The 10,969-nt window shown below is 38.4% G+C and overlaps 1 protein-coding gene across 1 annotated transcript; it reads left to right on the top strand.

Moving 5' to 3' along the window:
- Window positions 1–336: 336 nt before the first annotated feature.
- slc4a1a (solute carrier family 4 member 1a (Diego blood group)) lies at window positions 337–10,348 on the top strand. Its single transcript, XM_063904146.1, has 21 exons — window positions 337–530; window positions 1,473–1,541; window positions 1,723–1,775; window positions 2,890–2,984; window positions 3,417–3,463; window positions 3,565–3,730; window positions 3,822–3,957; window positions 4,060–4,129; window positions 4,646–4,688; window positions 4,774–4,958; window positions 5,069–5,276; window positions 5,530–5,733; window positions 5,838–5,986; window positions 6,256–6,450; window positions 6,551–6,796; window positions 6,885–6,974; window positions 7,659–7,825; window positions 7,905–8,146; window positions 8,373–8,542; window positions 9,189–9,362; window positions 9,462–10,348. The coding sequence occupies exons 2-21, from the start codon at window positions 1,518–1,520 to the stop codon at window positions 9,537–9,539; spliced, it is 2,742 nt and encodes a 913-aa protein (XP_063760216.1). The 5' UTR covers window positions 337–530; window positions 1,473–1,517; the 3' UTR covers window positions 9,540–10,348.
- Window positions 10,349–10,969: the final 621 nt, after the last annotated feature.

The raw sequence follows: 10,969 nt of genomic DNA, 5'->3' as shown, positions 1-10,969 counted from the left end.
ACAGAGTTAGTTTTAATGTGTTTATTTCATCATGAGCAGAGGAACTACCCTCATCATGAGGGAATCCCCAGTTCGTAAACCAGGTGACGTATAAAGATGCTTTCCTCCTGATACTGTATGTTGCCCCTTTTTTACCCTCTTTGCCCCTGTGTGTACCTCAGGTGAGGCCTGATGGTCCAAACATGTTCCTCTCAATGCCTCTGCCAAGGCTCGGAACTGTTGCATGTTGGGAGGGTGGAGCGGGCAAACTAGGGTTGGGATATCCCTGCCTCAAGGTGTCCCTGACCGATAGAGAGTTTGTCTGTCACACAGGCCTTATCTCCCATAACCCCCCTACTAGGTTGCTCAGCAATGAGATGGGTTGGGGGTACGGCTCTTCTTTGGGTCGACGTAGTTTCATATGGGTGTTCCCGCTCCTCTCGTTGTTTCTCTGTACTTTTCGTTTGTCCTGGCTCACTTTATCACCAGGCTCGTCTAGGCTGACAGACGGACACCGTCGACCAGGTGGGATTACCTGCACGCACCTGCAGGTAAGGGTGTGGCCATGACACACTTATGGCATTGCTGGACTGAAAGAAAGATATGTTTATGTTTTCTGATGGGAAAGGAACATATTCTAACCTATAATGGGTGTTTCCATGCTCGGAATATAGGGAAGGCAGTTCATATGAAATTATTCTTTAAAAAGATTTTCTCAGAGAACTATGTAATACTTCAAAAAACAAAAATGTTTGTGGTACTCACTAAATGGCAAAGTTTAAGAATTTGTGGGTTTTATTTTGTTTAAAAAATTGAGCAATCATTCCTTATCAATTTTGTGAATTTGTGTAGTGGAAAAAGTCACTTCAACTCTGTTTAGTTCTCTGCTAAAAATATTGTTTTTATTGTAAAATTGAAATAAAAAACAATATAAAATGTAACAATAGGAGAAATTCAAAATTTGGAATCTTAACTCCAAATGTACATTTTCTCATACTAGCTCTTGGAGGAACTATATTTGAAGTTTTTTGAGTCACTGTTACTGAAGGAGAACAGAGGTGTCGGGTGGTAGGGTGTAACCCAGAGATAAGGCTCTGTGCCTCTTCTATTTAAACTATAATGTAGTTCACTTTCTGAACGACTGGTTGACTATCTGTTCTGAGCCATGACTTTGAAGGCAGCTGTGTGCTGGTAGATGGCGGTTATTCTCATTAAAGCCGCCTTAAAATGGCTCAAAGCAGGCCTTTTTGCTCTCTGTAGTGGCTGATAAACATGTCAATAAAACCCTGCCAACTTGATGAGAACACATCGTTACTTGTACAATGAGTACTACAAGAATATAAAAAATGTATAGCCAAAACTCGTTTGGATACTTTAGATGCACCTGTTTGCATTAAACCTTCATCAAAACCCACAAAACCAAAAATAAATTGCCAATTGCCCATTGGTTATTTTTAATTGTGATTATAACTTGTTGTTTTTTCCTTTCTTAGGGAATGCATAAAACTACCTGAGGTTTCAACATCTGAAAAACAGCAATGGAAAGCAATTTTAGTTTTGAGGTACACTTGTTAAATACAACACTAGTTGCTACAGAAGAAGAGGATCTTGGACATTGTTCAAAAATGAAGTGTTCCTTAAAGCTATCATAGTATTGTTCATTTTATACATAAATTAAATTCATCGCTCAATTTTAACTCAAGTTTCTTCTATCAATTCTTCCTCAACTATCCTCTTGTATAGGGCTGTGACACCTCTGAAGACATCGAGTCAGCGTTCCCCTCTCCAGCGAGACTGTGAGTCCATCTCTCATTAGAGCCTCTCTGTGAATGTACACTGATATTCTGCATCATGTTTGTGATAAGCCAACTGAGCATGTCTGGCAGTGCTCCCTAATCTTGTCCCTGCATTCAAGTAGGATCATGTTGGATAATCATTTTTATCTCCCCGTTGTCCAGTTCATTGATATTGCCCATTAACAGACTGGTACCAATACCGGCACATCACTTCATTTTATGAAATTTCATTGCCGAAATTATTAATCTAAAAATAATCTGCAGTTATGGACATTTTTAAAAAGTTGTTAATTGCAGTCCTGATTTTTTCAAGTGAAACTGTTCTGATAAAGCCTGACCATCTAATGTAGTGTCAGATGTTTCACTCAGGAGATGGTGGTGACCAAACCAAAGCTAAAAACTGAATAAATATTGGATTTACATTCATTAGGTGGCCTGAAATGTAATGCACATGTAATGTAAAGCTATTATCTCTGCTAAGTGTTTTAAAAGCTAACACCATCACTGTCATAATCATTCAAAGTTGATAATGTTAAATGACGAACACTTTTAATACAGGTTAAAGGTTAAGGTTACAGAAAGATCAGGGTACATATACCTTCAATAAAGATCATGGGCTGGCTGATGTTGCTCTGTTTGTTTATTTTCATAGAAAAGTAAGATTCATAAAAAAATTAAAATGTTGGATCTTGAAGTGTTTAATAACTTCCCCTCCGTGCTGCATTAGGGCCAATAGCTGAGGTAGGCTCATCAGACAATCTTTCCAAACTAGGAAGAAGTGTAATGTAAAAGTACATATTGAACAACACTGCCTTCTAGTGGTGAAGGACATAATAAGATTTATAGCACTATTTCAAATAAGTAGGGAAGTTGATCAGCCCAAACTGAGACCCTTGAATGGTTTTTGACTAATTGTTATTAATTCAGGCTTCAAAATGTAATTCAACTTACGCACACTTTCATAGAAGTGCATATTGCACCAAAAATGATCCAAAATGTCATCTGTCAATCGGGATGAGTTGAATAAATGTACATGTGAGACTTTATGAAGTGTTGTTGAGAAGCACTCATGCTCATCATTTGTCTTGATTGGTGTTACTGATTCTCAACACAGGAGCAGCATCTATGACACTGAGGCAAGGAGGCAGGAAGATGCAGAGGAGAATGAGCCCAATGTGGGAGCCATCGTCCTCCCCAGAGACTCAGAGGGTAGGTTCCCTTCACAGCCCATGCAGCTATTAGCAACCTTTTAAAATAACTTTCCTGTAGTGTTGGAATAAAACATACATAACTTGAATATTTTAGTTCAATGCAACTTGATATGTCTACTCTATTATTTTTCCAAATTCTGACAACCAAATACCTTTATATAAAGAGTTTAAATGATCTCATCCTTGAACATCTACAGCATTAACTTATTATCCCTTTATATATTAGTAAAACACTAAAGGAAACATTTTTGCTGCATAATGAATACTTCTTATTTCAATACTTTAAGTACATTAAGTATATTAAGATATATTTAGATATTACTTTTATCTGAGTAAAGTCTGACCGGAGGATTTTTACTTAGTAGTGGAGTATTTGTTATTTTAGATGTGACCTTTTTTCATCAAGCTGTTTTCTGTGTCTTTATTTCAGTTTATCTAAACCTGAACACAAATGCCACCACAAGAGGGGATGCTCAAGTAGGTCCACACTCTTCGTACTTACAAATGTGAATTTTATTCACACAAAACAACACTATCGACTAAAGTGTTTTCTATTCAACCACATTGCATTATCATAGGCATATGTGGAGCTGAATGAGCTCCAGGGCAACACCTGGCAGGAGACTGGACGCTGGGTGGGCTACGAAGAGAACTTAAACCCAGCCACTGGAAAATGGAGTCCTTCTCATGTATCCCATCTCTCATTCAAAAGCCTGATCCAGCTCCGAAAGACCATGAGCACAGGTGACTTTGTAACCTTAGATGAAATGGAAATCTTTGCGTATAACAAGAGTTTTACGCTTATGACCAGTTTAATCAACTCAAATGAACCTAGGAGCTGTCATCCTGGACCTGAATGCCAGCAGTCTGTCTGCTGTGGCTGAGAAGGTGGTGGATGAGCTGCTGAACAAGAATGAGATTCGTGCCAGTGATCGAGACGGCCTACTGAGAGCTCTCCTCATGAGACGCAGGTAACCCATGGATCCACTAATACTCTATTTCTTTCTACAAGAGGTCAGCCTTGAAAAATATCTGCAGCATGCACTTCATTCACATTGTATCTGTCCTTTCAGTCAGTCTGCGGGACCTGTGGTCACTCCATCTGGAGACATGGAGATGCAGACTTTTTCAGTAACAAAGAAGGTATACATTTTGTTTTTCATGCAGTTTTGTAGACCTTATCCGTTATTTGTTGGTAAGATCCAAGAGGCAAGTGAGAACAATGTATTGTCCATATTTTAAGTCCAATCTTAATAGTTTTCTCTCCAGTGTGAAAAAGGGTTTATATCAGGAAAAAGTTCATTAAAAAAAATCTTCTCCGAAAACGTTAAAAATTGTTCTGCCAGGTTTTTAAAAATATTGTTTGCCAGGGACCTTTTTCTAAGTTAGTTTTCTTTAATATGCCAAACAGGAGGGGAAATAAATAGCTTGACAAAGAGACGGTTAATGCTTTTTTTTTTTTTCCATAAAGTTCACAGAACAAGGAACTTAAAAATATTTTCCTGTCAAAACCTTTTTCTTACATGTTTGTAAGAGTTATCAGAGGAAAAGAAATGTTTTAATGTGAATTATTGTTTCTCACTTGCCTCTCACGGCTTCCTTACATTTAGGGGGACATCTATATAATGTGATTGAACTAACGAAACGTTATTTTGCCAGAGAGACACTTCTGACAACATGGAGGCCTCAATTGTCCTCTCAGGTATGTTCATGAAATTCCGACGCAGTCATGTGTCTTCATGTTCGATTCTGGAGCAGATATAACTAAAAGAGATTGTTTTTGATAGGTGTCGTGGACATTCTGCAGAAACCAGTGGTGGCTTTTGTGAGGCTTAGTGATTCTGTGGTCATGGACTCCTCCATGGAGTCTCCTGTCCCGGTTCGCTTTGTCTTTGTCCTGGTGGGCCCCAGCGATTGCGGAATAGACTACAGCGAAAGTGGCCGCGCTATGGGGGCTTTGATGGCCGACTGGGTGAGAGAAAAGAGAAAGTAGTGAAGGAGGAAAACAATCACTCGGCAGCATGTAGCTTTAGCTAAGTCCACTTTTTTCGCCATGTGAATAAAAGCTTTCTGCTCTCAAAGGTGTTCTGTCTGGAGGCCTTCTTGGCTGAGACTGACAAAGATCTGACCAACGCCATTGCTGACTTCATGGACTGCAGCATTGTGATTCCTCCCACTGAGATCCAAGATAAGGAAATGCTTGTGCCAATCATCAATTACCAGAAGAAGATGCTGTGTGAAAGACTGCGTCCCACGGACACTCGTCTTGCCTTTGGTGACAGGGTCAAAGGTCAGCATATTTTCAACAACATCAAACTATTGTTTTTATATTTTGTAATGCATTATCAGTTCCTCAATACGACGGTAGTCATTCCTTTAACTAAAAAACATTATCTTTTATAAATTAGTCTCAACTCTTTGTTCCTTAAACATTAGGCATTAAAAGAGCTTAAATCAGTGGGCTATAGCCTCAATCCTTATTTGGTGATAGATAGTAACTTAACAGGTAATTTAAACAAATATATATTGGATTTTTTCGCCAGTTGAGAAAGCTCCAGAGGAGCCCCGGGAGGACCCTCTGGCACGTACAGGCTATCCTTTTGGAGGGATGATAAAAGACCTGAAGCGCCGTTACCGCCATTACATCAGTGACTACACAGACGCTCTGAACCCCCAAGTCCTTGCTGCCGTCATCTTCATCTACTTCGCTGCCCTGTCCCCTGCCATCACTTTTGGAGGGCTTCTAGGTAAAAGAGAGATCCATAAAGAGATTTTTCTAAGATTCAATTCACTTGCAGGACTCTGATGGCCTTTTCAATGGTTAATATCACTCTCTGTTGTCTTACTCTAGCGGACAAAACAGAAAAATTGATGGGCGTTTCAGAGCTAATGGTCTCCACCAGCATCCAGGGTATCATCTTCTGTATCATCGCCGCCCAGCCTGTCCTCGTCATCGGCTTCTCTGGACCACTGCTGGTGTTTGAGGAAGCTTTTTATGCTGTATGTATGAGATGTAAATGGGAGAGAATTAGGGCCAGGCATAGGGGTGAAATAAATTAAGGGAGGAAGGTATTTGCTTCTAAAGTCAAACTGTCAGTATTAAGATCAGGCATTAAATTAAAATGAAGTGAAATTATTAATGAAAGTTTGAATATTTATACATATTTTACAGTTCTGTAGATGTCAGATGTTAAAACTCATAAAATAAATATTTGATTCGCTTTTTTTTCTTCATTACCATATATTTTCTTTTCTGTATTCTATACTAGTTCTGCAAGTCCCAGGGCATCGAGTACATTGTGGGCCGTATCTGGGTAGGGATGTGGCTGATAGGGATCGTGATCATCATTGTTGCTGTGGAAGGCAGCTTCCTGGTCAGATTCATCTCCCGCTTCACTCAGGAAATCTTCTCCATTCTCATCTCTCTCATCTTCATCTACGAGACCTTCAATAAGCTCATCAAGGTTTCCCCACCTCATCATCTTCAGACACCATTTCCCTGTCATTACCTCATGTTTTGTCCCCTATTTTGCCTCCTCTGATTTCTTATCTCCTGTTATTTAGATCTTCAAATCCCACCCACTGATTCTGAACTACGATCATCTGAACGTCACACTGGACAACCCTTTCCACACAGTCGTAACGGAGCACACCATAATCGATATACATGGCAATTTAACCATTCACGAGAAGGAGATTGAAAGGGCCTACCCCAACACTGCCCTGCTTTCTATGTGCCTTATGTTTGGTTGTTTCTTCATTGCGTACTTTCTCCGCCATTTCAAGAACGGTCATTACTTCCCTGGCCCAGTAAGATCAACCTTCTATGGCCAGAAATTGTGTAGTTATGAAAAGGTTTTATGATTTCTCTGAACATGATTTAAACTGCTGTCTCTAGGTCCGTCGTTTGATTGGAGATTTCGGTGTCCCTATTGCTATTTTCGTCATGATTGCTGTGGATATCTGCATTGAGGATGCTTACACTCAGGTAAGTGTTGTGGCATGTCATATGAAATAAGTTCTAACAATTCTCAAAATTCTGAGCGATCTTGAAGTTGTGTTGTAATACATACTCATCCAAAGTCACTGTGTTATGCAGTCTGCACACGCCCAATTTGAAGATTCATAGTAAAGGCAAAAAGGAACAAAGCAACGTACTGCTTTGAACAGTGAAGGGAGCACTAAAACATTTTTAGCCACATAAAGGAACTGAAAACAGCAGTTTAAGTGTATAATATATTTATAATGCTTAACCTCGCCGCCAGACAGCCTTTTCAGACTTGAAACTAAAGCTGTTATAATTGTCTTTAAAGCAGCCTGTCTAAAACGTTTTGTAAAATACAGTTTATAAACATAAAAATAAAGTTAATGTTCCTGGTTACATATCTCTTTATGTTTTGTCCTTCCTTCCTCCAGATATGACTAAGCTTAAACTAAGCTTAGTATTAGGGCCACATTTTTTTTGCATTTTAAGGATAAAGTTTAAATATCAACAATAAACATCAAACTTTTGAGATATCTTAAAACTACCAGCACATACTGAAGGTTCATCTTTATTCTCAAAATGCAACATTTTTATAAATCTTTCTCTATTCCTTTATTTTGTTCTTATGCTTGGGCCTAACACCTTTTCAGTAGATAAATTAGATAAATTCAAATCTTCCTGTTGTAGAAACTGGTTGTACCAAAAGGCATTGAGGTGACCAACCCCAAAATCAGAGGTTGGCTTATCAACCCCATGGGAGAAAAGAAGCCCTTCCCAATCTGGATGATGGGGGCCTGCTGTGTACCAGCACTGCTCGTCTTCATCCTCATCTTCCTGGAGTCTCAGATTACTACGTGAGTGACAATATAAAATAACAGCATTATAGTCTGCAATATTACTTTGTGTTTAATGCTGTTGTTGTCTGATTGCCAGGCTGATTGTGAGCAAACCTGAAAGGAAGATGGTGAAAGGATCTGGTTTTCATTTTGATCTGCTCCTCCTGGTCACCATGGGGGGCATTGCTTCTATTTTCGGGGTGCCCTGGCTGAGCGCTGCTACTGTGCGATCTGTCACCCATGCCAATGCTCTCACTGTCATGAGCAAGGGTCCCAAACCAGAGATCGAGAAGGTGATTGAGCAGAGGATCAGTGGAATCCTTGTGGCCATTATGGTTGGTAGGTGCTGCCATCTACAGTGCTGATGCACATACAGCAGTCTGTGAACATATCTCCATTTTGATTAAATATGTCATAAATGTACTTTTATCCTGTTTTAAGATACATTTAATCTTGGCAATGTCACAAGTGACAACTTGGCTATCAACACCTCAGAGATCAAGAGACATTAGCAGAAAGTTAGACATTGTGCTTTTAATAATTATGCACTTTCTATTATTTCAAGGTGTTTCTATTTTCATGGAACCTATCCTGAAGATGATTCCCATGACCGCCTTGTTCGGTATCTTCCTTTACATGGGTATCACCTCTCTAAGTGGAATCCAGATGTGGGACAGGATGCTTCTGATGATCACGCCAAAGAAATACCATCCCGCTGATGCCTACGCCACCAGGGTATGCAGCCTCCTCAAACACACTTCAGGACCTTATTTAATTAAACATATAATATGCAAGGGCATTTTGTCTGACAAATACAGTATCACGTCTAAATATACTCACAGCCATTTAGTCTTGGCTATAAAGACTTAAATTAAGATGTAAAATAGTGATTTAGCCTCTTGTATTACATTTTGGTTTCCAGTGTGTGTGAGCTTTTATTTTAGTAATACTGCTGTATGCCATCTCAGTGGACAAACATCATAAGATCATTATCTTTTTTTCGTAGCATTTGTTTTTGGTTGTTTAACATCTTTGTGATTGTTCTGTATGTTTATGTGGTTGCTGTAAAACTTTGTGTAGTCGTCTCCCTTGTTTGTAGTTGTAAAGAGTCTCTATGTGGTGATCTTGTGTCCAAGTGTATACAATTTGCATCTCTAAAGTCATTTTGTGTCAAACAGTCATTTTAGCTCTGGCCTAGGGGCCCAATGACCCCTTAAATACACAACACTATCTCATTGGATTGTATAGGCTTTCTGGTTTTCACTTAATCTATATTCTTCAGCAATCATCCTAACCTTAAATAAACATTCATTTTTTTTACAATTTAACCTTTGGCACTGCGTTCCCCTGTTAACACGTTTCTATGTTTTCACTTATTCAGGTGAGAACAGTGAAGATGCATCTCTTCACTTTCATCCAGCTCATATGCCTGGGTGTGCTGTGGATAGTGAAGATGAGTCCCTTTTCTCTGGCTCTGCCTTTTGTTCTCATCCTCACCATCCCTCTGCGCATGTTCATGACCGGCACACTCTTCACGCCCCTGGAGATGAAATGTGTAAGTAAATCTCTGCATCAATCATTACACTCTCAGGCTCACATAATAGTGTTGTTTAATATGGTTTTGCTGTTGTAACCGGATGTGTTTGCTGTGCAGCTGGACGGAGATGATGCCAAAGTGACGTTTGAGGAGGAACCTGGGGTAGATGTGTACAATGAGTCCCCACTGCCATAAACAGTATCATTAATGTTTCACTAACTTTTAAATAAAATCAATTGTCAACTACAGATCATTTTGTGAACATTTAACATAGGGTGTCTTTAAAAATATGTTATTGTAAACATATCCAGTTTTAAACCTCTGTTATTATTATTATTATTATTTATCTTAAAGGAAATGTATCTCTTATTCCTAGAATTCATACACGTATATACTTAACTTATATATTGTTTGAGTTAATACATTTGACTTATTTACATGCAAGATGTATTCTTTGAGACGTGCGGTAAAACCATCTAGAATATTGTTTCTTTCTTTTGATGCATTACAACAGTATAGCTTTAAAGTGACTCCCAGTGCTGTTGCACAATACATCTGCCCATATTATGATGAAATTATTTCACCTCATCTTGTTTGCTATTTACTTTTTGCCCTTTACATGCACTCAAATAATACATTTTCACACAAGCCTTTTCCCCATACAATAACCTCTATTAATTCTCATTGATGTGTTTTGTGTTGCGTTATGAGTTTTTCTTATTTGTTATGTTTGATGTGTGTATAGAAAGATGTGCAATGCACTTATATTTGTTTTTAAGTGTGTGATTGCTTACATGATATTATACAATGGGATGATCAGTAATGGGTAGCTGGTGGGTGAGATCAATTGCGTGTCCCCATTGTTGTACTGGTGATATAATCAGGGAGAAATGTATTTGTAAATGTACCTTATAATGCCCGTTCATGTGTTTGTGTGCCTGAAACACTGTACATGCTTGATTGGATTGTATGAATTCTCATTAAAAATAAAAACATCCTCTAAAGTCCTTGTTTACACTGATGCATTACAAAAAAAAACTATAGTTCACATCACTCGCAGCTTACTTTGGAATTGTATCCAACAAATAACAGGAGAGGGGTGTTCACTTGAACCAGGAGGCCTGCCACTCAGCTGTATGCTGCCTTCAAGGATATCAAGTAAACTCCAACCTCTTAATACTTCTACTAAGAAAACACCACAGATGTCCTAAATACATTTGTTCTGAAATAATAAAATGTGTAAAAAAAACAAAACATCTACAATATCTATCTACGATACAAAAGTATCCTAATTTATGAGTGCTATGGTTTTCAAAAAGTGCTCAGATGTGCAAATTTTCATTCTTTTATTTCAATAGGCCAATACTGACAAATTATAAACAGACTGGGAAATGAATGTTTAACATGTACATCTTACATAGATACCAATAACTTCAAATGGGCATACATATATGCTTTAAGTGAAATTAAATAGGAAATTATTGAATAAAAAAGCATCTAAGTAACTACAGACAAAAACTCTTAAGACAGGCAGCGGGACAACATTTGATTTGGCCGTTTATTTTTTGTTAATACATTTAATTGTAACAAAAAAGTCTTAATTATTAGGATCTCTGAATATTCCC

The sequence above is a fragment of the Eleginops maclovinus genome, chromosome 16 (genome assembly GCF_036324505.1).
Source record: "Eleginops maclovinus isolate JMC-PN-2008 ecotype Puerto Natales chromosome 16, JC_Emac_rtc_rv5, whole genome shotgun sequence".
NCBI lineage: Eukaryota > Metazoa > Chordata > Actinopteri > Perciformes > Eleginopidae > Eleginops > Eleginops maclovinus.
Note: the sequence above shows the minus strand (reverse complement) of the source record. Positions and strands in the feature narration are given on the sequence as shown.

Bases quoted from the DNA above. Each gene is read 5' to 3' on its own strand.
- slc4a1a (XM_063904146.1), top strand. From the start codon at position 1,518: ATGGAAAGCAATTTTAGTTTTGAG. The intron at 6,797-6,884 runs GTAAGATCAACC...TGCTGTCTCTAG, and splicing joins GTCATTACTTCCCTGGCCCA to GTCCGTCGTTTGATTGGAGA. The intron at 8,543-9,188 runs GTATGCAGCCTC...TCACTTATTCAG, and splicing joins CTGATGCCTACGCCACCAGG to GTGAGAACAGTGAAGATGCA.